Here is a 27,338-nt window from a genome sequence, read left to right on the forward strand (position 1 = left end):
GCATCCCAAAGTTAGCTGAAGGTCAAAAGAACTTTAATCAAAATTTGAAATTTGGGAAGCTTGTTGAAGTTTCAAAACACTTGCTCAGATAAAATCATAGGTCACCGTGAAATGCTTACTCGACCAAAGTGACAGAGGCTTCAAAGCACAGACACACAATCTGTTACCAAAAGTAGCACTCCGTAAGAAACTGTTTTCTTGACATAGAGAATCAAACCCCAGCCTTGTACCAGCTTGCTTTTAACAACAATCCTTTTGTCAATCCTGACCATACACAAAATTCTTTTCTCAGGATTCCTTCTCCACAAACCTATCACTTTCTGTATCATATTTTATCCCTTAATTCTCTCCTCTAGAAACTACCAACTCTAAGTAACGAGGTGTAATTTCATCCTTTATACCTTCTTTTGCTGAAGACATACACTCTGTTTTTCTACTGTATACCAAAATGTTTTCTTCATTTGTAGTAGCTTTAATTATATATTTAAATTAGAACAGTTAACTCTTAAAATCCTTAATTTCCAGTGAAAACTAGGCAATAATCAATTATGAACTGTCTTCTATATTAGCATTATGTAGGTTGACAAACAAATACCAATAATAATTTCTAAAACCATGTGCTTTCTTATAGAAAATCTTAGGGTGGCACTAAGCATATTTATTAGTAGTTACAAATACCTTTAGCTTCTCTGTAAAGGGAAGCCAATGTTAACTAATGTTTTAGTATCTTTATTTGGGAATGACCTAGTTATTTAATAAAACTCTCATCATTTAACTTAATTTAGCACAACTCTAGAATTTTAAGATACCAGATATTTGCAGAGATTATTTTAAGCAGACATTCCTAAGATACATTTTAAATCATTTATCTAAAAGCTCTTATCTCATTTGCGTTTAATTTACTAAGAATTTTATCACAGCAAATTAGTTTTTTTGACAAAATCTGCAGATATAACAAGACCTTAATTGACTTTCATTAAACCTAAGCACAGTAAAAGTATTATACTTAATATTGATGACTCTAAAGACAGGTCTATATTAATTAGATCAACAAACAAACTAAACTTAATACCAGGTATTAACTTAATATTGAATATTTCTCAGTTCATGTGAACCTGAAAGTCAATTTGGCCAGTTTTGATTTTAGAAATAATTTAATTTGTAAGTGCTTACTTTTAAGTCAATTAAGTAGAGCTCTTTTATAAATTTAATTTTGATATTTCTTAGGGGTAGAGACATCTCACATCTATAATATGTACACAGACATATAAACAGACAAAACAGATCTTATAACTTCACTTCAAAACTTAGTTATGAATTAGGTATTACAATATAAATTTACTGCTTATAAATAACAGTTGGAATAAATTGAATTTGCTTGCATAAATCACTAAGGCTTAATATTTATGGAAAAGACACAAGATTAATATTTGTCCTTGCTGGAGAGGGTGTGGAGAAAAGGGAGCCCTCCCACACTGTTGGTGGGAATGCAGTTTGGTGCATCCATTGCAGAAAACAGTATGGAGATGCCTCAAAAGACTCAAAATAGACTTACCATATGACCAGCAATCCCACTCCTGGGCATATATCAGGAGAAAAATATAATTCAAAAAGACACCTGCACCCCAGTGTTCACAGCAGCACTATTTACAATAGCCAAGGCATGGAAACAACCAAAATGTCCATCGACAGATGACTGGATAAAGAAGTTGTGGTATATTTATACAATGGAATACTACTCAAGCCATTTGAAAAATGATAAAGTAATGCCATTTGCAGCAACATGGATGGCCCTGAAGAATGTCATTCTAAGTGAAGTAAGCCAGAAAGAGAAAGACCAGTACCATGTGTTATCAGTTATATGTAGAATCTAAAAAAAGAGAAATGAACTTATTTATAAAACAGAATCAGACTCACAGACATAGAAAACAAACTTATGGTTACCAGGGGATAAGGGGGTGGGAAGGGATAAACAGGGAGTTCCAGATTTGTAGTACTGACTAATGTATATAAAATAGATAATCAAGTTTATACTATATAGCACAGGGAACTATATTCAGTATCTTGTAATAGCTTATGGTGAAAAAGAATATGAAAATGAATACATGTATATTCATGTCTGACTGAAGCACTGTGCTGTACACCAGAAATTGGCACAACATTGTAAACTGACTATACCTCAATTAAAAAAAAAAAAGATTTGTATTTGTCCTTGATAAGGTCTGAAGGACTTGTCAGCATGTTGAGGTTTTTTGTTTTTTTTTTTTTAATAGCCTATTTTTAGAGCAGTTTCAGGTTTACAGCAGAATTGAGCAGAAAATACAGAGTTCCCACGTAGCCCTCCCCACCCACACATACACACTCCCCTACCCTCAACATCCCTCATCAGTGTGGCATCTTTGGTACAATCAATGAACCAACATGGACACATTATTATCAACCAAAGTCCATAGTTTACATTAGGGTTCCCTCTTGATGCTGTAGATTCTGTGGGCTTTGACAAATGCATAATGACATGGAGCCACCACTATAGTATCACGCAGAACAATTTCATCACCCTAGAAACCCCTTGTGCTCTATCTGTTCTTCCCTCCCTCCCTCCCCACCTCTCCCCAAACCCCTGGAAACCATGGTCTTTTTATTGTTTCTGTAGCTGTGCCTTTTCCAGAAGGTCATTTGGTTGGACTCGTACAGTTTGTAGCCTTTTCAGACTGGCTTCCTTCATTTAGTAATGTGTCTTTCAAGTTTCTTCAGAATGTTGAGTTTTAAAATGCACCCAGTTTTTTGTTTTCAAGTTTTACCTCATTGAGCTCATCAGGCCTGTCTCCGGCTGTTTGCTGTATTTACATTTCTGATTGTCTTGACAAAGACAGTTGGTTTTAGTTCCCCAAAGAACTGGTCTGTCACCTAGGTTCAACTACACCTTTTTTAATTTGCTTTTTTGTATCAGTGAGATTTCTAAATAAAGAGTTTTATGTTTTAAAACTTTAGGGTTCAAGGGGAAGGGTATAGCTTAAGTGGTAGAGTGCATACTTAGCATGCATGAGGTCCTGGATTCAGTTCCTAGTACCTCCATTAAAAGTAAATAAATAAACCAAATTACCTCCCCTCCCCCCCCCAAAAAAAAACTAAAAAAAAAAAAAAAAGTTAGGGTTTAGTTTATCTTGTCTTCAAAGGCTTGCATAAGGCATTTAATAAAGTCCCTCTTTCTTGAGTTTACAAGTTAAACCCAGAGCAAATCTCTATTATTCTTATTAGCCCCTGAAGATCAGTTTTTAGTTCTACTTTATATTGTACAGCTGGGTAACCCTATTGGTTTTCTTTAGTATGTTTTAATTGATATTTCCTGAGGGACAGGTTTATGTGCCCAGCCTTATAATACCAAGCAGGGGAAGTATTCCCCACTGAAACATGTCTATCCCACAACGTAATTAAGCAAAAGAGGTTTATATAAAGCCCATTTAAATATACCAATTTTTATAAACTTTTATCTCAATTGTGTAAACTCTTACACCTTTTAGTTTTTATTAGTTTTCAATCAATAAGTCTTGTTTTAGAAGAGTCCTAGAAGCCTTTTTTTTTTTTTTTTCTTTTATCTCTTGTCCATTTTATCTAATTTTATAGAAAAATCTCTGGGATCCCCAGGGGAGTTTGAGCCAAGGGACTTAGGCCCTTGTCAATCTTTAAATCTGATTAATTGGTTTAACTGTTGCTCCAATTGTTGGTCAAGTATCTCAGTGTACATTTTTCTTTTCCAGCCCTATAAATATATGTATTTTAACCTGGGGTAAAGAGAGTGGGCTTTTTGAACTTTAATATTGGGGACCCATAGGGGGTCCCTTAGGCCTTTTTAACCTTATGTACTGTAGTATCAAAACCTTGTAATTTAATCAATAAATGTCTTTTATTTATCCCATTTTAAATAACCATCTGGAAAATGTTTATACATTTGGGATAAATCCCTTATAGATTTTTTTTTTTACCTTAAGAAAAAAAAAATCTTTTTTCTACAGTCTTTTTCCAGTTACTCAACCTAATAAACATGAATTATTCTAATGTTTTTATTAGCATCTGCAAAACCCATTGAGGGGAAGGGGAGAACACAAAGAAAGCTTTCCAAACTGCTGCTGCTGTTGTTTTAAACTAAGGGAGTTCTTAGGGTAACCATTAGATATATTTTTTTTCCACCTTTAAATCTGATTGATTTTTATAGGTACCAATAAAATAGCTATTTATAATGAGAGCTCTCTAAAATTTTACCAATTTAGAAGTTTCTCCAGTTTAAAGGATCCATCATCTGGTCATCAATGAGAGATATGTTAGTAGTGATTTTAAACCAATAAGACAAAGAGACTTCCCCACAAAAGAGTAGGGGATTCAAACGTTTATTTTCCCCAAAAAAGTAAAGGCCTTCGTGGTCCAGGCTGATGCAAAATGCCTCAGAACTGGTACAAAGGATTGCTCAGAATCCCAGTCTCTTTGCATGGCTGCCATATGTGTACCATATTTGTATCTTCTGGATGGCAGAGACCAAGTTTTTTTAAACACACACACACACACACAAAACACCCAGAAAAAGATAAAACATTTGCATTTCAAGGGCCCAGGAAGAGAAATGCAAATTAACTGTATATGCAATAAAAGAGCCCTGGCTTAGTTACTTTCAGGGTGAGATTTTCTTTAATTCCCAACTAAGTTGTAAGTTTTATACATACGTAAACCTGGCTGGGGTATTAGTTGGAGGCTGGCAATCTGTCATCCTCTTTCTTTTGTTTTAAAAGTTTATTCTCCATTCTACGGCCAGTTTGTCAGAATAAAGTCACTAGTGGGTTTCTCTACAGGGACAGCTGCACGGCATGAGGCCTTTGCCTCCACCCCTCCTGCCAGTTCCTCAGTCACCTGAGAACGCCTTGCTGGCGAGGAGGAGGGTCCCATCTTTGGAGCCAGATGGCTCTCATAAGACTTCAGTTTTATTTCGAAAAACTATTAAGGTAGCCAATTCAAGGAAAATGACAGGCCAGACTTCCCCCTAAGTACCCAGACCAACCCTACTCAGTGTTTTGTTTTGTTTTTTCCCTTTTAACTTCTGTTTTTAAGAAACATGTAACTGTTCTTTTAATTACAAAAGTAACAAAGGAGTACATTTTTAAATAATTCACATAGGTTAAGTAATAAGTGTAGGATGTAAAAAATAAAAATATTTGACACCTTTCCATGCCCCTTCCCAAATGCCCTCCTGAAAGTCACCAATATAAGGCTGTTTCCTTCTGCTGGGCAGACAATCAGTTGTCCCGCATACCCATACTCTTTTTTCCCCAACATTTTAAATCAACTGTACTTCAGTGAAAAAGCAAACAACAACCAACCCATTTAAAATACGGGCAGAAGAACTGAACAGACATTTTTCCAAATAGGAAATGCAGATGGCCAACAGAAGCAGGAAAAAGTTGCTCAGCATCACTAATATCAGGGAAATGCAAATCAAAACACAATGAGACACCATCTCACAGCTGTCAGAATGGTCATCCTCAAAAAGAACGCAGATACCAAATGTTGGCGAGGGTATGGGGGAAAGGGAACCCTTGCACACTGTGGGTGGGATGTAAATTGGTGCAGCCACCATGGAAAACAATATAGAGGTTTCTCAAAAACCTAAGAACAGAACCACCATATGGCCCAGCAATTCCACTGCTGGGCATATATCCAAGAAAAACAAAAACATTAATTCAAAAAGATACATATACCCTGCTATTAACAAGCAACGGTGTTTATAACTGCCAAGATAGGATAAATGCACATGAATGGATAAAGAAGATGTAGCATATACTTGTAATAGAATACAACTCACCCACAAAAAAGAAGGATATTTTGCCATTTGTGGCCCTCCATTCATTGTTTTTTTTCCCCCCACTTCAAAAACCAGAACTTTATAACTGGCATAAACATTTCCATTGCATCAAAAACAAAATACCTAGAAATAAACTTAACCAAGGAGGTTACCTATACTCTGAAAACTGTAAAACACCAATGAAGGAAATCAAGGATGATATAAATGGAAAGATTTCTTGTGCTCCTGCATTGGAAGAATCAACGTTATCAAAATGGCCGTGCTACCCAAAGCAATCTACAGATCCAGTGCAACCCCCTGTCAAAATGCTCATGACATTTTCCACAGAACTAGAACAAACAATGCCAAAATTTATATGGAACCATAAAAGACCCCTGATTGCCAAAGCAATCTTTTGTGGGTCTTTTTTTCTCTCTCTTTTTTTTTATTCTCTTTTCTTATGGTTTGATGACTAGAGAAATTCCTTTTAACATTTGTTGTTAAGCTGACTTTGGTGGTGCTGAATTCTTTTAGCTTTTGTTTATCTGTGGCTTTTGATTTCTCCATCAAATCTGAATGAGAGCCTTGCTGGAAAGAGTATTCTTGGTTGTAAATTTTTCCCTTTCATCATTTTAAATGTATCGTGCCACTCCCTTCTGGCCTGTAGAGTTTCTGCTGAAAAATCAGCTGATAACCTTATGGGAGTTCCCTTGTATGTTGTTTGTTGCTTTTCTTTTGCTAATTTTAATATTTTCTCTTTATCCTTAATTTTTGTCAATTTGATGACTGTGTGCCTTTGGGTTGATCCTGTGTGGAACTCTCTGCGCTCCCTGGACTTGGATGACTGTTTTCCTTCACAGCTGGGGAAGTTTTCCGTTATTACCTACTCAGTGTAGGTAATAAACAAAATCTTCACAGTCTTTCAACTGAGGATAAAACCACTTAGTGTCTAAACTGAATAAAATCTTCCCAGTGGCTTTCACAGAGGATAATCCAGGTATCTCTTCTTGAAACTAAGTTTCAAGGATAACCTATTCCTCCAGAGAGAAATTTAATGCCACTGAATAAAACTTAGGATCATCAACCAATAACAGGAGATCCTAGAACCAGGAGAGACTCACCCAAATTCGTCTGGACTCCCCGAGGAGGCGGATGGGCCCAAGAGGGAGTCTGCTGGTACCGAGGCTCTGGACCCTCTTAGAGTTCAGGCAAAGGAGAGGAGTCTGCTCTGGGTCCCATCTGGTCGCCAAAACTATCAATTGAAATAAATGCACAACCTAAAAGTTGAGCATTGCGTTTTATTTGACGGACATTTCTGAGGACTCAAACCCCTTCGAGCCTGGGATGACAGCCTCTCAGATGGCTCTGAGGGGCTGCTCCACAGAGGCAGGGAGAAGCCATGTATAGGAGTTTTTACAACAAAGACCAGATAGTCGGAACATTATAAGATTACTGTTTACTAAAGAAAACCAGACATCTCAAGTTAAAGAATTTAGCACTTTTCTATGTATGGGAAGGCACAAAGATTTGGGCTTACTGAAATCATTCCTTTGCTACCCACCTAAGTCTCTAGGGCCAGTGTCCGGTCCTTTCACGTCCTGCTGCCTGCTTGCCCGCATCGTGAGCTCGCTGGGGGCGGGGAGGGGGGCAGCGGCTGATGAATTCACACCCTCATACCCTCGGCATTCTTTGTTTACGGTTATGGCTTGCAGTATTTTTTGTTCACAATACTTAGAAGTATTTAACTTGTAAGCCCTTACTTTTAGATCAGTTAAATAGAGCTCATTTACAGGTTAATTTTTCACGTAAAGATAGAACCAGAGATCTCACAGCTTCTTCACTTGAGTTTTAAAAACTTTTTTCCCAGGGGGCAGGGGGCTATGTCTTAGAGGTAGACTGTGTGCTTAGCATGCACGAGGTCCTGGGTTCAATTCCCAGTACCTCCATCAGAACATACGTAAATAAGCCTAATTACCCGCCTACAAATAATAAAATTTTTTTAAGTTAAAAAAATAAAAATAATAAATGAAAAATAAAAATGAAAACTTTTTCCCCTTGAGAGTCCAGGTAGCTCATTTATATCTCAAAGGCACAGGAAGAGGAATGCAGCTTCCTCCTCTGCTTTTACAAAACGCAATCATCTTGGCTATTTTTAGGGACTTTTTTTTTTTCAGTTCCCAAATATCCACTAGACAATAACATGTATCTATATATCATGTGCTTACATTCACACACCTCACTTTCGGCAGAACCTAGACACCCACTCACACATCCCCAAGATAAAAGCCAAATTGCAGAAGGTCCACTAGCATAATAGCAGAGCCATTGCGGGCCATCGTTCCCCAGATCTTAGGCAGTACTGAGCCCACGCAGTGTTACTCTACAAAATAGCGTTTTCTTTTATTTGTGGGAGCAGGTGAAGCCAAAGCAATAGGGAAGGATACCCTAGTGTCATCACACATGAGCACCAAGGACATCTCACCCCCCCAGTGCTGGTCCTGACAGACAACAAACATGGTTCCACAGACAGAAGATCAGAGGAGGTGAGGCCCAGAATTTCCACTTCCACTCCCAGATGGAGACTTCGAAAGTGGCGTGAGTCCTGAAAGAGAATGGACTCAGAGTGAGCCTGGAATGGTTCACTTCCCAGAAGGGAACAGGCCCAGGTGGAGCGGATAGAATTTCCCATCGTGCACAAGCCGGAGCGGCTCACCCCAAAACGATACACACAAAAACACAAACAACAAATAAGCTAAGGTCTCACAGGCAGAAAATCAGAGGAAGGTTTAGTCTAAAACTTCCACTTTCAGATGGAGGCCTCCAAACAGAAGGGCCCAGCTCTCAAAAGAGAACAGACCCAGCGTGGCTCACTTCCCAGTGGGAATGAGCCCAGATGGAGTAGAGAGAATGCCCAGCCTGCACAAGCTGGAGCCACTCACCCTGAGGCCACACTGAAGGTGGACGGGAGCTCCAGACGTTTCTCGGCTCCAAACAGCCTTGGGCCAGCGCCTGTTGGGGAGTCCTCCCGTTGCCTGGAGGGAGGCGAGCTCAGGCAGCTGCTGGGACCCAGGGAAGGGGCTGCCCCAGGCTGGGGTCGACCCGCCACAAGCGCAGACTCCTAGGCTGGTTTCACGAGAATTGTTACGGAATGCAAGCTCATGTGCCCCGCACATGAGGCCAAAAAATACTGAAATGTTGGGAGTCTGGAGCAGAGAAAGATCTGCCGCAGGGCCGGGCCAGGAGAACAGCTTGCTCGTGCTCAGAAATCCCAAACTCCCAATGGGTTTCAGCTGAGCCTTTTTAAAAAGGCAAGGTGAGGGCAGGGCATCCCACGGTCTGTAATTACCTGTGCACAATTCTCAGACTGGTTGATTTTAATCAATCCTTAGGCGCCAGAAGGCCTGGGGGCTCCTTGCTCCTGATCAAGTAGTTAATTTCTTCCCTTTGGTGGTGGTTTTTAGCATCTGAAAAACTCAGGACATATGCATGAGATACTATTATCTGGGTACTTCAGAGAGGAGCTACAGCAGAGGACATGGGGGAGGGGTCTAACCCAGGAAGGCCCCACAGGGTCCCGCTCTGTTACAAGATTTGTTGGGTTAATCCATGAGAACTCACGCCTCCCTCCTGAGTTGGTGAGTGATGAGGGAGTGAAAGTGTTGGGTTTTTCTGGACAGAGCAGGAGTTCCTTCTTCCTTCATTAGGTGCTCTGTGCTGCTTTCCACCCACCAAGCTGTTCCTAAGAGAAATCTGACTTTTTAAATGATAAGAATTGATTTCACATGTACTGTATAGGAGCTGCTGGCCATGAACTCAGAGCCATCTAAACGACCAGAATCACAGGATGTAAATTCATGAGGCTGGCAGGCTTCCAAGCACTGGGAAAGCACATTCCCAGATGCACCCCAAGGTGGTGGGCTCCCAACGTGACTCCCCACCCAGCGCACTTGGGCCCCCAGCAACGGGCCCTCTTGAAGTCTTGAACTTCACCTCCGCCTGGGGAAGCCGTCTGCTTGGGGCATGGGTGGTTCTTATAAAGATGAAAGCCGCAGTCCTTTCAGGTGTCAGTCCTTTAGAAGGATGTCAGGCTTTCCACTTTCTCCATATCAGCTTCGTGCTTTGTGCTTTACGAGAAAAACCCATTTTCTCTGCAGTTATTTTCATCATATGTTAAACCAGCTGATTTTTTCCCCAAGACTTTGAGTTAGACTGCTTATCCAGTCTGATGAGGAAAACATAGGAAATTCCATGAGAAGAAAAGCAGGGGCTTTCCTGCAGGGCTAGGTGTGGTGGGAAGGCTGAGTCCAGTGGGACTGGGGCGGGAGGTGCAGCACAGACTGGGGGATGCGCAGGGACAGGACCACCACCCTCCAGCCGCACAGACTGGGGGACCACAGTGACAGGACTACCACCCTCCAGCCACACAGACTGGGGGACCTGCAGGGACAGGACCACCCGCCCCTACCCCCAGCAGCATGGCTGGTGAAGTAATTTGTGAAAAGACTGGGAAGCCACACTAGCCAAGCGCCGATGCTGATCCCAGGACTGGTCATTGACTAACTGCCCTGGTGTTTAGGGCATGGTTCCACCATCATCCTCATTTCAGGGATGCGGAGCCACCCACAACACTCCTCTCATCAGTGCTAGAACCAGGGTCTAAACCCAGGCCACTGGCTCAGACCCCAGCCACATGGGGCTATGTAAACTTAAATGAATCAAACTCAGATAATCTCAGTTCCTCTGTCAGCTCAGGGATAGACCGTGTCCATCGTCCCCGAAAGTTCCGAGCGCTGCTCTGGACCATCTGCCCTACCACAGTCCCCTGTGACGTTAGAAAAGTCTGGGCACAGTTCAGGCAAATTGATGGCAGTGAGACTTCTGTCACCCCCTGTGCTTGCTTGCTTTATAGACAAATAAGCCTTTAGACAGATCTTCCCGGGAACATCGTGATTTCTTGCATTAGGCATAATTACATGTTCCAACGTGAAATTGCAGTTCAAGGAAAGGTGAGAAACCCTTTCTGGGTAATGAATGGCAGTACTCATGTTCTTTCTCTTCTGGAAACTGAGAAAAAGGTAACTGAAGACATCTCCCTGCCCAGTCAAATCGCAAAGTCCTTGTTTCTCCCGGGGTCACAGCAGCCACGGCCTGGGATAAACCGGGTAGCACCTGCATCCGCTTTGTGTCTGTGTCTCACAGGGCGGGAACGACCACGAGATCTTCACAGACCCCAGGACGGTGGGCTACACCGTGACGGCGCCCGACGACACGCGCAGGATCTGCCAGGAGCTCTTCTGCTGACGGTCCCTTCCGCCGGGGAAGCGGGCGCATCCCGGTGGCGAGGTGCCCCCCCACGCCTATCCCCAGCCACCTTGCAGGCATCACTACAGCCCTCCAGCGGCGGGGGGGGGGTGGCCCTCCACCTCCGGAAGCAGTGGGAAGGGAGAAAAGGCTTGTTAAGAAGGGTTCAAAGGACTCCCTCCTGCAAAGGACTTTATCTCAGACTCCGCCACCCCCAACCCTATCCCTCACCCCACCCTCTGCTGCCCTGATATGTGCAATCACAGTCCACCTGGGTTTTTTCTATTTTTCTATTTTTAAACTTCCCCATCATTCTAAAAAGAGCCAGTGTGCTCATGGGTATTGTGGAAAATCTAACAAGTATCAATGTTTGACCTCCGGCCTCAGTACCAGAAAGGGGGCTTTGGTGATGAGAAAGGACAGGACGTTTACAACTATCGGACCCCAGGGCAGAAGGTTCAAAATTGTTCTGGAAATGAGGCTCCCAACGAGTGTCAGCTGGGTGGGGGCTTTGAAACACGGCGTCCTGGTCCTGGGGCGGCACTGAGCTAGGTGACCCGTGCTGCCCAGGTGGGGACGGTGGCTGGCCAAGTGAGCGCTGACCCCCAGGGACCCTGCGCCCAGTCGGCCCAGGACGCGGGTTAGCGCTGTATCCACTACACTGAGGAGCTTTCTGGCCATCACGATGGGGCAATGGAACCAGCAAGCCCCATCGAGGACCTGGCACACAGCCCTGCCCTGCTCTGAGGCCAGGTCGGGAGACTAACCCGGGGTGTCACACCCAAAGAACCTCCTCCTCACTGTCCCCAGGGCCTCTTTGCCCTGGTTCCTCAGGGGTCAGTCAGGTAAGAGCCTGCACTACTGCCAGCCTGGGAGCTGCACTGTTTCTCTGCAGAGCATTGAATAATAAGCGTGACCCGTAGGCCCTCTGTCACCCAGACTTTGACCCAAGGGTTGGAAGCAGCCGTGGTTGGGCCTGCAACCCTCACTCCTCCCTTCTCCCCTCTGCAAGTTCCTCTTGAAACTGGAAGACAGCTCAGGCCCTTGTCCAGATCACAGAAGAGCTTTCCAAGAAAACGGTTCACACGTCACTTTTCAGCATCTGGAGACAGCAGGACCCACAATCCCTCCAAAGACTGGGGCTGGGGCGGCGTTGGTCCACAGTGTGGCCTCTGCTGGGGTCACGCACCAGAACCTGAATCGGGGTGGGGGGTGCCCTGAACACCCCGCCTCCCTGCCCCCCACCAGGTGTCTTCATCAGAGGACCCTGGTTCCTTCCAAGCACCCCTGCCACCTACTGCACACCAGCCCTGGCGGTCTTAGAATCAGGACACGGGTGAAAGCAAGACGCAGCACCAGGGTGTGAGGTCGGCCCCCTCAGCCACCCCTGCACCTCCCACAGGGGTGACTTCTCAACGGTTCCCAGGACGCGGCCGTCCGGTGGCGTCTGTCTTTGTGAATTTTTACCAATGATACTGTAATAATCTTTCAAAATGAAAAGCAGCAAATTAAAGTGATTTATTGTTTCCTATTTCTCATTCTGGTTCCTGTTGTCTCTTCTGGTTGGTTAAGTGAGCGGCGAAGTTAAAGGTAAACCAGTATTTTCTCAGATCCTGGGAGGAAAACTCAGCCCTTTGGGACCCACGAGCTGCCCTTTCCAACTGGCACAGACCCTTCCTCCACGCTTCTCTGCCCACTGGGGAAGGCGCCAGTGTTCCCTAGACGTTTCCTTAACTTACCATATCACGACAGCTGAGTCTGACACAGTCTTGTCCCAACCTGTGCGACGAGACACACGGCCCACCGTTTCACCGCCCCGCACACGGCTGCCCTGGGCAGGTCCCCCCAGGCCGGCAGGCTGGGCCCCCGCCCCTGCACTGTCAGAGTTCCCCCACCTGCCTCCCACCTCCGCACAACTTCAGACTTCCACCATCCTTCCCTGCTTATGTAGTCCTAGCCCAGTCCACGCTCCCCGGCTCATGTATTCCATCTCTTCTCCATCTCTTCTCCCTTTAGGCATCCCACGGCACCCCCCCACCCAGGGCCTCCCCATCGGGCTCTCTGGTGGGGACATCACGTCACAGCAGCCGAGGAACACGCGTGCAGCGCTGGTGCTTTCCACGAGCTCACAAAGCAGCAGGCTCTATGGTGGGCAGGTAAGCGGAGGCGGCCAAGATTCAGAGCCTTGTCATGCTGCTGTGTGACAGGACGAGCTAGCTCATCCCAGCTTCAGTTTGCTCATCTGTCAGCTGGGATCTACTCCCCACCACACGTGTAACTTAACAGAGTTAACCTCAGTATAGCATCATGACCAGTGTGCATGCCCTCGCTAGCCCTCACTAGCCCAGACAAGGATGAGCTCGGTCATTCCCTACAGCCTTAAGTTCCAGGATAGGAGACACTATCACCAGAAACGGAGACACAGAATCTCAGAGTTGAGCAAGAAGGAAGCAGAGAGGTCGCCCCAGGTCAGCCTGGGGCAGTTAAGAGAGAAAGTGTCTCCCCCACCACCGCAGCAGCACTCCAGAGCTGACCAGGAATTTGGCCCTGCACTCAAGGTCACTTAAGAAGCCTCAGGGGAAAGACCAGCAGCAGCTACACGTGGGAGAGGCTGCCAGCGAGGCTCTCGTAAGCTGTGGTGAGGAGCCTGAACTTGATCCCTGGGGAGGGGACGGGGAGGCCCGTGTGCGTGACACCAGCAGGGCTGTCAAGCTACTGGGCGGAGAGTGACTGGGGAACAGAGAACAGAGCAGAGGAACGGGTTGGGCAGACGTGTGGATGAGGCCAGGAGGGCGGAGGTGGCCCTGAATCACTTCCTCTCCGAGAGCTGCTTCCTCTTCCTCCCCAGGCAGTGCTCCTGGATCTTGGCCCGTCAGGCCACCTCAGCCAGGTCTCCAGGCTCCCGTCCACCTCTGCCCCGTCCCCCACAGCACCCCCAAAGCCACTGGAACGCATCCCACTGACTTCTTGCCAGGCCCTCCCTCAAGCCACACGTCGACACATCTGTTTGGAGCTAAATGCCTGCTCTGGCCTCTCCCTAAACAGGTTGGATGGGCTGCGTGTAACTGTTCCTAATGCACCTTGAACATTAATACATTATTACAATTAAAATGTTCACCTCTGCATCACCCAGTCATCATCTACCTCCTGAGGGGAACACTGGCCAAGGAAGACATTCCAGCCTCTCCCGCACCAACCCAGTCCCCCGCATCTCCCCGCCACGCTCCTGGAAACCTGGGCTGCCTTACCTCCCACTTCTAAACTTCCCTGCATCCGGACCGCCCTGCGCAGGGACTGCTCCTGTTCGCACAGTGTAAGTTTAAATGCATCGACAGGGCATTTACCCACAACTGACCGAGTCAGTGGCGTTTTCTTTTGTCACGAAGCCACACCTTACTGCTAAGCTCCCCTCTGCATGAGGGTGATGAGTAAGGAAGGAGGGATGGTCCCATATTCTTACTCATTCCCCCAGAAAACCCCACTCACTGCACAGCAGAATGACTGTGCCAGCCTCCTTCAGGGAGACGCCTGGGCCTGCTGGCAGCCAGCTTCCACGTTAACACACCACACACAGCCTCACGCAAAACAAACTTTATTGAGAGGGAGGTGCCAGGGGAGGAAAGATGTGGAGTCAGGAATCAGTGCCGGATTCTGTTCCCGGCTCTGTCACCAACACCATCCGTCCTCCCAGAGCCTCCAGGAGTCTGTAAATTGAGACTGTGCTTGAGTGGGGAGGGGGTCCCTTTCAGCTCTAATGACGAGAAAGACGTGGCGACGCAGGAAGGACAGAGCAAGGGCCGTTTACAAAGGATTCTACCCAGCGAGTGGGCCCAAAGATCACCTCCGAGGGGCAGACCCGACTCCCAGCCCCACAGGGAGCCCCAGCCGTGTGCCAAGGTGAGGCCAAGGCCATGGAGACGCTGGGGGAGCGGGTGGGGTGCAGATGCGAGCGTTCAACCGCCAGGAGCCCACACAGGTCTCGGCCAACGTGGCTGCAGAAGTGTGGTCTGTACTCGATGGTCAGAGGCCTCCAGGGGGGACTTCCAAGGCCGGAGGGGAAAGGCCACCGCAGACCAGCAGAAGGCAGAGGTGGGAGGACCCCTCCAGGGACACGAAAGGCCAGGAGAAAAAGGATCAACTTCCTCAACTGCAGTGTTTCACTGCACACCATAACCAACACACTCACCTGCCTATTTCAAAACAACCCCAGTGGTCACTTTGTAATGTATAGAGACATCGAACCACTGTGTTGCACACCTGGAGCTAACACAGTGTCACAGGTCAGTTACACTTAGAAAAAAAAACCCAACCCCACTGGGCCTCAGCAAAACAATTCTGGCCTCCCGCCCACTTTTGGATGAAGCCACTTCTAGGCTGAAAGACACTGTGCACGGAGTAAGGAGCCTGGGGGAGGCCGCCCTCTTTAAAGAGCTTGCCTCCCTGCGTCGGCAAGGGGATCCTTGACTACACATTGGCCACCTATTTCAAAACCTACTTCCCAGCTATTTCTGTTTTTAAATCACAACTAAAGCAAACCAAACCACAGCAAAGAAAATCCGAAGGATCTGCTCACTGGGAACGTCTACAAAGGTTCGTGATGTGGGCAGCAAAGTGTAAACAGAGCTCCGGTGAGAGCATCAGTTATTTAAAAAAAAAAAGCCCTAAGCCGTTCTTCACATGAGTTTTCCAGAAAACCGCACCAAAGGTGTTTCTCTCCAACTTTTGACTCTACCAGGCGGTCAGGAAGCAAGCTGGCTGCTCTTTCCTGGATGGGTCCGGAGAAAGGTCTGTTTTTCAACAAAGACCCTCCCCTCTCTACACCTCCTTCACCCACCGCCATCCTTACCCCCACCCACTACCCAAATGACGGGGATGTGAAGGGGCTGCTAAGCCAGGATCACTCAATCTGAAGACGGACAGAAAGGACCAGGCTTTGAAAAGAGCGAGGGTTCGGCTCGGAGCACTCGGGGTCCCAGACGTCCGGCTCTGACGCCTCCCGCTGCAAAGGCACCAAAGACACCCTCCACCCACCCCCTCCCGGCCCCCTGGCACAACCAGCCGAGAATCAGAAAAGCCTGCTCTGTCCAGAGTTCCAGGGCTGACAAGGGACACAAGGTGAGGCGCTTGGGTGGGAATTCCTCCTGGGAAAATATGTGGGGTCCACATCACCCCCCACAGGCCAGATTGGGAATTCTGAGCCTCCAAAGACTCTCAGGGCTGAGCACTCAGTCCCTGGGCCAGGGATGGACCCTCCACTCAGCCACCAGCGGGGCACCTCTCCTTTTTCATTGCTTTTAATGCTTTTCAGATGGTGAGATGTTGGTTGCGATGGTCAGAGGCAATGCTGGTGGCCAAGAGCACCCCACGCCTGCCCCCCACACCCCTTCCTCCAGGAGATACTTGAAAGGGACCACACTCCCCCCTTGAAGCCCCATCTCAAGCGGCAGAATGTCCTCTCCAGTTTGGTCCTGCCTCCCCCTCCCCCAGAGTCGCCCCCAACCCAGGGAGAAGGGGTGCTTCTGGCCCCTCCTAGGAGCTGACGACGTGGCCGGACCAGGTCTCGTGCTTGGTGCCCGGCGCCAGGTGGGTGATGACCACCTCCACAGCCTGCAGCTTCTCGTTCTTGGGCGGGATGGAGCACATCTTATAGGTGACCTCGTCGCCTTCCACCGGGACGTACTCCCCTTCCACGCTGCAGGGTGGGGAGAGAGCACTCAGAGAAGCCCCACGACACGGCGCCCAAAACACCGGCCCGCGGAGGAACTGCCCCCCACCCTGCCCTGCCCTGCCACCAGAGGGATCCCCCGCAGCCCTCTGGTCCTGGCTTAGGAGCCTCTGACCCAATCAGCTCCTTCCCTGGGACCTCGGATGCTGACACAGAGACAGAGCTCCGCCCCCTGGGGGTGCTCACATGGCACATTAAACACGAGTGCCATGGGCCTTACGGATAGGGGTGTAGGGAGAGCCAGTCTGAGCCAGAGAACTGGAGTTGGGAGATGGCCTGGCCCCTACCACCACCCCTACCTGGTCCAGGAGTCCCAGAAACCAGGCCATATCTCTGCTGTCCACCTCCTCAGAATCCCAGTGTGCTTTTGAGAAAGTCCTTTTCTCTTACTTTCTATGGGACAGGGGTCACCATCTCACCGGTGATGGGGAGGTACCCATCTTCATGCCCCTTAATGAGACCCCAGGAAGACAAGCCCCTTCAACCCTGAACACAGACCAGCCAGCTTCCCTGGAACTGGTTCGTCTTGACCAAAGAATCACATTGCAAACAGTGCTGCTCTCTTTGATGTGGCCACCAGGAAGCTCTGGAATAAATGTGTGGCCCATTTCTAGCAGTGGAACCAAACATCACAGTATCTCCATCGTTCTTATTTGTGCCCCTCAATCCCATGTTTTCCTTACTAATTTTTCACGGTGCACTGTGTGTATCCTTGTAAACCACTACATGTCCTTTCTGGAAAGAGGCACTATGGAGATACATCTCTGCATCCACGTACGTGTTCATACCTACATGAAATGCATCACTCTAGCATTGTCCTCACGTCTGTGCCGAACGGGGTGGGGGTGTATTTAAGACTTGGAGTGTGAGAATGTTTGGCGAGGGTAAGAAGGGATAACTCGCCCATCACAGCAGACATTTGCAACAGGATCCTAATTTCAAAAACAGGTTTCTGTACCTGGTCAGGTCTGCTGTGTGGGATAGGACTTTGCCTGTCACGGACTGAAAGATGGGGGTGCTGAGATCGAAGACTGGTGTAGGGGTGGGAGACTAGATCAGGTCCCTACAGATCTGTCGGCTGCCTAGAAGATCTGAAGTGAGGCACAGGCTGCTGGACGCCTTCCAGTCAAGGCCAAGGATGTGTGGGACCCGCCCTGGGCCAACAGCACCCCCACCCCAGGGTTTCCAGACACTCAGGAAGGAAGGGCGTCAGTGAGCGAATTGCGGGAGAAAGAGCCCAGCTCCAAACTTCCTTCCTGGAGCAGAGATCAGGCAGCCCCCAGCCTCCCCAGGCCAATCCCCGCTCCCCCGACCCCAGTTATGCAGGAAACCAGCCCCCTGCCCGTACACAGCTCCCCTCTGCTCACAGGGCATCCCTCCTCACCAGGAAGGGACAGGGTCACTCAGACCTCCCGCCCCGAGTGGTTATTGACTCACACACAGACACACAGACACACACAGACACACAGACACACACATACACAGTTGCCTGCAGCCTCTGACGCACTGCCCCCATCACCTACGGGCTCACAACTCCACCCCTGAACATGGTCGCACACAGGTCACAAGCAGAGTCACACACGTCTGGTCTCAAACCTTCATCATGCCTGGCACCCATCAGAGTCACACACTCTCCCTGCCTCCTTGGGACCATGGCAGTGCCCACCCCGGCTCCAGCCCGCCGGCACCGGCCACTGACTCACTCGGAGATATGCAGGAAGATGTCGGGGCCGCCGTCAGCTGGGGTAATGAAGCCGTGGCCTTTGGACCGACAGAAGCATTTGCAGACTCCTTTGTAGACAGGGCCCTGGGAAGCCCGCACCGTCCTGGCACAGAGGGGAAAGCGTGAGGGGCCCCCATGAGCCCTCCAGGTTGGCCCCCCTGCTCTCCGTGGCACACGCACCTCATCCTAGTCCCCACCCACAACGCTGCCCATCCTGGCCAGGGCCCCCACGTACAGCTGTGCAGGTTGTGCACTGCACAACTCTAAGCACCAAACACACGGATCCTGGTGAGGGTGACTCTCTGAATGATGCCGGCAGATTTTCTCAGGCCTCAGTTTCCCCATCTGACTAAAAGCTCTCTGAGCGTCCCAAGGAAGGCTAATTGTTAGCAGCAGCCTCCACTCACTGGCCTGAGTGGACGTGCCAGGTGCCGAGTGGGTCCTCTACTATCCCCATATTAGAGCTGATGGAGTCAAGGGCCCACAGGGCAGGAGGTTGTGTGTGGTTAAACCTAATGATTTACGACCTTAGCAATTTCTCACCCGTTGCCACCCCCCATCCCCTGTCCCCAGCTGGTGACGGGCTCCCATGAGCCTGGGGCAGTGTTATCCAGAGTTTACAAGGCACTCGGCCAATTTCTAACCATCAGCCATTACCCAACCCTCAATCACTCATTTGACAGACAGGGAAACTGAGGCGCAGAGGTGACCAGAGACACGGAGGCTCTCTGGACTCGGGCAGGCGACCTATCTCAGGAACCTCCCCCAGTCAGCCCGAGACTCACGCGGAGAAGGTCCTTGTCCGGCGAGTGGGCAGTGGGCTCGGGACCACGTTGCCCCGAAGAGGGGATGGTGAGCGATCTCGGGCCTGCTGGGTGTCCAGCAGCCCAACCGAGGACTGATGGGTGGGGGGCTGTGATGGAGGAGGAGGCTCAGATGACATGGCTGACCTGGAGAGAGACAGGGGGCTCTCAGAGGCTCTGGCCTTGCAAGGAGGGGCCCCCAGATGCATCCCCACCCCCCACGTCTGAGAGTCCACCATCTGAGGCTCATTCCTCTCGTGGTGGAACGGGGGCTGGAGGCTCATTCCACATGGAGTCACCTTCTCCGGAAACACGGCCGGCTTGCCCCAGCCCCAGCCGGGTCAGGCACCTGGCCTGGGTGGGCTCCTAGAGCAGCCATGGGCCTCTCTCTATCATAGGAATGCCAGGTCGCCCTGGTGACAAGGACACCATGGCCCCCTCTACGTCCCTAGTGCCCAGCACAGACCCTGGCACACTTGGGGCACTTAGTAAATCCTTGTGAAAGGATGAGAGGGAGGGATCAGGGAGGCCGGCAGGGCGGGCAGGGGTGCTTTCATGCCATCTCGATCGGGACTCCAGTCACTCATCGAACATTTCCTGACCCCCGCTAAGTGCTGGAGGACACTACAGGGAAGGAGGAGTCAAAAGAAGGAACAACACTCAGTGTTCCTCCAGGAGACTTCAGGACACAAACCAAAGAAGGCTCAAACCCCGAGTCTGCATCCCCGAGGGGCTGTCACAGGGCTGCATCCAGGAGAGGGCTGGTGGGCGAGCCCAAGGGACCCTGAGGGGCAGGGGCGTTTCAAAGGCAGCATCTCCACCAGATCCCTCACTCTGATCCAGGCCTTTAAATGAATGTCCACCCAGCCCAAATCTCCGATTGCTGCTAAGAAATCAAATTCCCTCGGTGACCCCTAACAGGCATCAGAGGGCCGGGGAGGGGAGGGGGCTGCCTCGCTCCAACAGCCCTGTCAAGAGCAGCACGTGGCCACTGTACTCAACACGACGAATGTGACTACAAAGGTACCTCTCTCACACACCCTTGGCTCAAGGTTAGGAGGGAACAGCAAAGCCTAGGAGCCAAGGGGCCTTGGGTGAGCGCCTCCTCCTCCCTGGGATCACTTTTCCCACCCGCAAAGTGGGTCAGCTGGGTGGGCGTCACTCAGCATCAGCTCAGGGCTAGTGATGGGGACACAGGTGGAGCAGAGCCAGGTCTGGCCCAGGACAGCGGGGGTTGGGGGGGTGGGGGGTGTCTGAGGACCCTGAGCCTCCAGTCCGCTGCCCCTCCCGCCACATCTACAGTCATCACGCAGCCCCAGGGCACCGAGGTTTCAACCTGCATCACTCGGCGATGCCCCTCCGCTCCCCAACCCTAACCACCTAAGAACCAGGCCTAATTCCTTGGAGGGGAAAGGGCCACCTCCTCCCCCCAAAAGACAAAGCCTCTCCCTCCACATTCCTCCACACTCCCCTTTCAGGACCGAGTTCTATCTGGCTGGAAAGGGAGTGGGCCGGCTGGCTCTCTGAAGGAAGCGCCATAGCTACCTCCTGACCCTTCTCTCTGCTGCAGCCACGGCCAGGGTGGACCGCGAGTCCGGGAAGCCTGCACCTCACAAAGGCCCCGGCCGCTCGCCTGGGGGTCAGGGCTCTGGCATGACCCACCAGCACAGGTCATAGAGTCCTAGAATGTTCCAGTGCCTGGGGTTCTGGGAAGGGGGCCGGCCCAGAGAAGGGAGGGCCCCGCCCCCGCCCAGGACAGCAGGAAGGACCACTGCAGCCAGGGACACCAGAGTGTGGCAAGGGAACTGCCCTCCCCCCTCTATCCAAAATCTCCCTTTCCCCTAGAGTCAGGCACATGTGTGACTTCAAATCCTACCACTTGCCAGCTGTGTGATATTAGGTAAGTTACTTAACCTCTCTTGACCCCAGTTTCTGTGTCTGGAAAATGGAGATTTTAACAGTTCTGACTGCACACTACCTTCATGAAGTCGAAATAAAATAACACATGCTAAGCACTCTGCACCCCCTCCATCCAGAACAAGTGAGCATGGAGTGTCAGCTCTGATTGTTGTTAGAACTGTCATCATAAAGTCATTCAACACTTAATGTGCCTGGTGTCAGGCCCTGTTCGTGGTACTAAAGACATGGGCTGAGTTTGGAGCCAGAGAAGAAACAGCTAAATAAATACACAAACAAGATGGTTACAGATTGCTGAAAAGACTGGTAATTAATACACAGAAGGATGTAAAAAGTAACAGGGTGGAGGTCCCACTCTACTGAAGTTGCAAGTCAGGTCCTACAGTAAGAAAGAATGAACCATTTGTAAAAAAGAGGGAGGCTCTTCCAGTGGGGTGGGAACAGCCTGTGCAAAGGCCCTGAGGTTGGCCGAGGGCAGGTGTGCCTGAAGGCCAGCAAGGAGACTGTCTGTGTAGGGGGCAGTGGGGAAGGAGGGGTGAGTGGCAGGAGGGCAAGGCCAGCCCAGGAACCAGGGGGCATCACCATTACCACGTGCCTTCTATGCTTCACACCCACATCTGTCTGTCTGTCCCCATGCCCCTTGCCATGCCCACCTCCCCCTGGGTTAATGAAGCAGGCCCAAATCAGTGGCCCCCTTCTCTCTCCACCCCAGCCCCCGTGACTCCCTCAGCATACCCAATCCCCCAGAGATGCTGATGGAAGCCTGTCTCGAGGGGGGAGTAATGTGAGGACAGCACGAGGTCCCTCCATGTCCCCCTGTCCCTGGGGCTCAGCACTGGGGTTGGGACACAGCAGGGTCTTAGCCAGCATTAGAGCCCAAAGCCCCTGCTGGTATTCACGTCAGTGCCGCGCAGCCCAGCAGCAGGACGCTACACGCCGGTGCACCTGGCAGCGGGAGAAACTGAGGCACAGAGGACACCAGCGCCTTGGGGAGGGGGGATGGGAAGGGAGGTGCCGGCCTGGGAGATGCAGGAGCCTTCACTGCCACCCGGGCCCCTCTCATGGGCCATCTGAGCTGGAGAACAGCTGGGGCAGCTGGAGCAGGCCTGGAGGGGGGCCAGCCCACCCCTAGGCCTGCGGAGGGGGAGGAGTGAATGGCCTCTGTGTGGGGAGACCTGGGTTAAAGTCCAGCTGTCAGGAAAACAGCTGGGGGAGGGGGCAGCCAGCAGCCCAGAAGCTAGCTCTGGAGCCCACTGTTGCCCCCCCACAACACACACAGATGCGGGGGTGGGGGGGCCCCCACCCCCACCCGCACCCCCCCAACACAGTTTGGGCACCTGCTCTCCCAGCAACACCAGGGGTGGCCTTGAAGCTGACCCTGGATGGAGGAGGCTCAGGGCCCAACCTCCGCGACTAGCCCCCACTCCTTGCCCCTCAACTTCCTACAGCTGAGGGGAGTTTACAAACAGGCACCTGAGGCTCAGGTTGGCAGGAGGCTCTAGGCCAGACCAGGAATGGGCCTTGGCCTGCAGCAAACTCAGGCCAAATGTCACGCCCAAGACCCATCACAGCTGCTGAGCTGTGTGCACACGTGTCTGTGTGTGTCTGTGCACGTGTGTTATGTGTGTGGCTGTGTGTGCATGTGACTGCATGCTGTGTTTGGCTCTGTGCACACGTGTTTGAACATGTGTGTATGTGCACATGTATGTGTGCACCTGAAGCCAGCATGTCACTGCCTGCGTGCGTGCACACCACAGACCAGGCGGGGTCACCTCGCCCCCGGTACGCTGAGCGCCAGCACTGGCCCAGGGGACCTTGAAGAGTTCAAACAGTTACTGGGCCGCCTGCTATGCGCAGGAAAGGGCAGGCAGGTCAGTGAAAATTCCTGCCCTGAAGGAGCTTCCGTTCAGGGAGAGGGAGACCCACCACCCTGACAAGAGCCTGCTGGGGCCGGGCAGTGTGCACAGCGCTTCACACAGCTCAGCTCAGCTCGGCCCCATTTCACTAACAGGGGACAGAGGCACAAAGCCTCAAGTGACTTGCCTGGTCCCACAGCTGATGAATAACTGGTGAAGCTTACAGTACGTCAGACAGTGGCAGGAACGTGGGTGAGGGTGAGCCCTGGCCATGCTCCCCCTTCCCATCACCCCCCAGGTCCTGAAGTGTGTGTCCCGCCAAGGAAGGGGGACCCAGAGCCCAGGGGTGGGTAGGGGACCTGGGTAGGGGGCCGGGAAGCACTCCCACCCTGACTGTCTCCAGGAAGGGGTGTGTCAACAGGGCCTTAACCCTGGGAAAGGGCAGGAAGGGGGCCTCAGCCCAAAATAGCCTGGGAATTTTCCACAGTCCTCACATGCATGTCTTCCTGGAAGGTTCGGAGAGCTCAGCTGGGCACCAGGCTCTGGTCTCCCAGCCCCTCTTCCACTCACCCACACATCTAGGGACTGGAGACCCAATCTTGCAGAGCCCCTGCCAACCCCTCTCTCTCCTCCTGCCCTCTTGGCCTCAAAGCCCACCAACCATATGAAGGACAGATCTGTCCTGAGTCAGTAGCCAGCTGCTGACTCCAGGGAGGGGAGCCTTGGTGGTGTCATTTACACTTTAGTGAGAAGGAATTTGCACTTCATTTCACAAGGCTCCATTCTTGGTAGCTTTCAGACCCTTGAGGGCAGGAAGATGGGTAGGAGGGAACAGCTGGGTTAAAGTTGGGAGCCTCACTGTCGGGGTGGTTCTCAGCGAAGCCAGACTGCTTTGAAAAATGGGGTGTCTGGGGCTTTCCATGGCTTTCTGGGTCGGGGAGGCCAGGGCCGGGCATCGTGTTCAGACACCTCTCAGCCCAGAGGCTGGGCCACTGCTGGCAGACGGGGACCGGTGCTAGCCCACCAAAGGGAACAGGACAGGGCACTGGAGAACCCGCTCGGCTCTCCGCACACTTTAGTGTGCTCACAACACTCTGGGGATGGCGATAAAATGCAGATTCTCAAGACGGGGGTGGGATCCCAGATTCTTCATTTCTAAGGAGCTCCCAGAAAGGCAGATGCTGCTGGTCCCCCAACAGAGAGCAGTGCAGGCTGAAGGCCTTGCCCACTTCTCAGCTAATGTAAGCGGGTGGAAGGGAAACTGGGGGAGGAGGGTCCTAGGTGAATCAGGCACCCTAGTGCAGCCGGCTCCTCGCCTATAAACGGAGGCAGAGACTCCGTCCTTCCCCTCTGCTCCGCCATCCCTCGCAGGACTGAGGGCACGTGGGACGAGGGGCTGGGCTGGGCAGGTCAGGGGAGGCTGGACGGTGGGGTCCTAGAGAGCTGGGGGGTCCTAGGGAGCCGGAGAGGCCCAGAAACGAGCCTGAGGCCACGTTCCCCTCCATTATTCCTGAAAGAGCTGGACTCAGGCTGGGGGGGGGGGGGTTGGGAGGGGGAAGAAGGGGAAGGGGAGAGGGCGGGGAGTCAGGGGAGGGCGGAGCCAAGGGGAGGAGGGGGAGGTTAAGGGCGGACGCGGGGTAGGGGGGAGACTCGGGGGGTTGAGGGGGGTGCGGGGCAGCCTGGCCCACGCAAGAGCTCTCTGCCAGCCTCGCCGGGAGCCCACAGCATCAGCCACAGAGTAAAATACAAACAAGGCGCGGAGGGGTGCAACCCCCGGTGTCCGCTAGCCAGGAACTGCTCTGCCGCCCCAAGGGCTCCAAAGTGCTGGGAAGAGGAGGAAACTGAGTACCAGCGGCGGGGAACCAGAGGTGCCCCTCCAGCACTAGCGCGTGATTCCCGCTTCACCGCTGCCGGGGACCCTGTGCCCACTCCCAACCTGGACAGCCCTCCTTTTGGTGGGGCGGGGGGAGGGGAACAAACCCTTGTTTGTAACTAGCAACGCACTCCGCACCCTCATCACCCGCACTTCCAGCATTCCTGTATTCCGTGCTCGCCCCCATTCTCCCTGGGCTTCGGTTGGACTCCAAATCTTGGGCCTAACTCTGCTCTCTACTCCTTCTGTGACCACCCGCAAGCGACCTCACCGCTCCCTGCCTCAGTTTCCTCATCTGTCAAATGAGCCCGTCATGGTGCGGCCTCCCAGCCCAGCGGATGTCGTGCAGAGGATGCGGTGCAGCCGATGCCAGCTACCAAAGGACTCAGGCAACAATAGTTGAGCCGCTAATGGTGAAACTGTCAGACATGGGGCAGCCTAGAATAATCCTTCCCATTCCAGTCCCTGCTGATCGCACACAAACCAAATGCCCTGACTTTGCCACTTGGTGAGACAAAGGCCGTTCCCCTCCCAAGGGAGCCCACCCTCAACCCCGCCCCCAGGACCCCAGAGCCCTGCGCTAGGCCTAGCTCAGCTCATTCCAGTCCGAGCATCTACTCCGTGACGGGCATCTACTGCGTGCCCGCCTCCGCGACGCTACAGGGCCCTGTTCCTGCTCTGCAGGGACTCCCACACTAGTCGGGGGGGTGTAGGGGTGCGGGGACAGACAAGCCAGCATTGAGAACCCGCGGTCATCAAGGCTGCCCTGGAAACGGGAGAAGAAGGGGCGGGAGCAGAGGGGGCACTCGGAGGAGGCCCCTGGCCGGGAGGAGGGGGCAGCTGCTTTGATTCCTAAAGGAGGAGTGGGGAAGTCATTCCTGGCAAAGGGACCTGAAGGAGCAAAGGCCCAGGGGGAGGGAAGGCCAGGCGGCAGTAGGAGGCTGTAAAGGTCCTGGGGAGGTGGGGTGGGGTGATAACAGAAAGGTATGTTGAAAAGTTTGGGACTTAAACTGACAATGGTAGACTATTTTAAGCCGGGGGGTTGATCTGAACCTGTTTATACTAGTTCCCTCTAGGTTCAGGGTGGCAACCGGATTGGAGGGGCAAGACCGGGAGCGAAGAGATTGCGAAATATCAAAAAAAACAAGTAAAAAATGTAACAGTAGCTAACGTTTCTCCTTGCATTGGGTTAGCCATCTCCTTTTATACTCACACACCCTGTTTTGATAGGAAAAGTTGTCTCCCCTGTCTACAGATGGGAAAACGGAGGCTTTCAGAGAAGCCCCCTATGTTGCAATAAGACATCCCCACCCCTTTGGGAACCGAGATCGCTGCCTGGAGCGGGCTGATCTCTGGCCCCGTATTTCCAATACACACACCCACTCCAACTCCAGAAAAGCTGTGGAGGCCAAGGGCTTCCTTTTGAAAAATCAAAAAAGACCGTTGCATTTCCGGCCTGCACACTTGGGCTGCCAGCGAGGCCGGCGGGGAGGGAGCCCACGGGCGCGGGTGAAGTTTCACTGCACGGCCTCGGGGCCCCGCATCCGGACACAAACAACACACGGCTAGCGCGCGGCGGCTCCTCCTCCCCAGACGCGACCAATCGCGCGGCGCCAGGATGGCCCCCTCACCTCCCCGCCAGGCCTGGCCGAGGTCCCACAACCGAGCCCACAGCTGGCGCGCCCAGGCCAGGCTGGGGGCTGACTCCACCTCCCCGAGCGGCGCCCCACCGCCCGCGCCTGGCCCCAAGGCATCGCGAGTCACCCCATCCCGCTCCAGCACTCAGGCGAAAGCAAGGGGAGGGTGGTGAGGGGGGGCGGGGGCGGGGGCGGGGAGGAGGACGAGGAGGAGGGAAGCCTTTTTCCGCAGGCAGAAAACAGGTGGCCAGGAGGGAAGTGCTACCCGACGTCCACCTCAAATCCCTCCAGCCGCTGCCACACCCACCTTTCTCCAGGAGGGATGAGTGACCCGTGCTGCCCAAACAGGCCCCGGCAGCCCGGGTATTTCTTAGGGGCCTAGAGAGACCCAGCCAGGAGCCCCCTGCCGGCGAGCTGGAAGACCCTGCAGAGGTGGGGGTACGTGGGGGCAGCGGCGGCAGAAGAGGCCGAGGTCCATCCCGGCGGTTCCCTGGGCCTCCTCTGGGGCGGGGCCCCCCACCACACCCCTCCTAGGGTCCGGGGAGACGCTCCCTACCTGGCAGTCCGCTCCACTCCGCCGGCTGCTCCGCTCGAACTGCGAGAACAGCGCTGGAGGAGGGAGGGGGCGTGGTTCGCGGGGCGGGCTCGCCGCTGTCCCGCCCCCGGGCCCGTGCTC

At 51.7% G+C, this 27,338-nt stretch overlaps 2 protein-coding genes across 3 annotated transcripts in view; one reads left to right on the forward strand and one right to left on the reverse strand.

Moving 5' to 3' along the window:
* The window catches only part of PMM2 (phosphomannomutase 2), a 47,399-nt gene extending 34,740 nt beyond the window's left edge, over positions 1–12,659 (forward strand). The window contains exon 8 of the mRNA XM_010961938.3: positions 11,027–12,659. Within this exon, the coding sequence (XP_010960240.1) occupies positions 11,027–11,128 (102 nt within the window). The 3' untranslated portion in view covers positions 11,129–12,659. The remainder of the gene's footprint in view (positions 1–11,026) is intronic.
* A 2,045-nt stretch (positions 12,660–14,704) lies between these two features.
* Positions 14,705–27,338, reverse strand: CARHSP1 (calcium regulated heat stable protein 1). 2 transcript variants are annotated; one of them, XM_074346755.1, is made up of 4 exons: positions 27,219–27,338; positions 19,362–19,526; positions 18,557–18,679; positions 14,705–16,820 (listed from the first exon to the last, which is right to left on the reverse strand). In XM_074346755.1, exons 2-4 carry the CDS (start codon positions 19,517–19,519, stop codon positions 16,658–16,660), a joined length of 444 nt encoding a protein of 147 aa, XP_074202856.1. In that variant the 5' UTR covers positions 19,520–19,526; positions 27,219–27,338; the 3' UTR covers positions 14,705–16,657. The 2 variants fall into 2 exon arrangements, with proteins under 2 accessions (XP_074202856.1, XP_074202857.1); XM_074346756.1 differs by lacking the exon at positions 27,219–27,338 and adding an exon at positions 26,970–27,124.

The sequence above is a fragment of the Camelus bactrianus genome, chromosome 18, assembly GCF_048773025.1.
Source record: "Camelus bactrianus isolate YW-2024 breed Bactrian camel chromosome 18, ASM4877302v1, whole genome shotgun sequence".
In the NCBI taxonomy this organism is placed as follows: domain Eukaryota; kingdom Metazoa; phylum Chordata; class Mammalia; order Artiodactyla; family Camelidae; genus Camelus; species Camelus bactrianus.

What these genes read in the sequence shown, in the direction of transcription:
- CARHSP1 (XM_074346755.1), bottom strand. Translation starts at nt 19,519, where the DNA reads ATGTCATCTGAGCCTCCTCCTCCATCACAGCCCCCCACCCATCAGTCC. An exon ending in CGGACAAGGACCTTCTCCGC is followed by an intron (nt 18,680 to 19,361) that starts GTGAGTCTCGGG and finishes CCTCTGTGCCAG; the next exon opens with GACGGTGCGGGCTTCCCAGG. An exon ending in ATCTTCCTGCATATCTCCGA is followed by an intron (nt 16,821 to 18,556) that starts GTGAGTCAGTGG and finishes CCCACCCTGCAG; the next exon opens with CGTGGAAGGGGAGTACGTCC.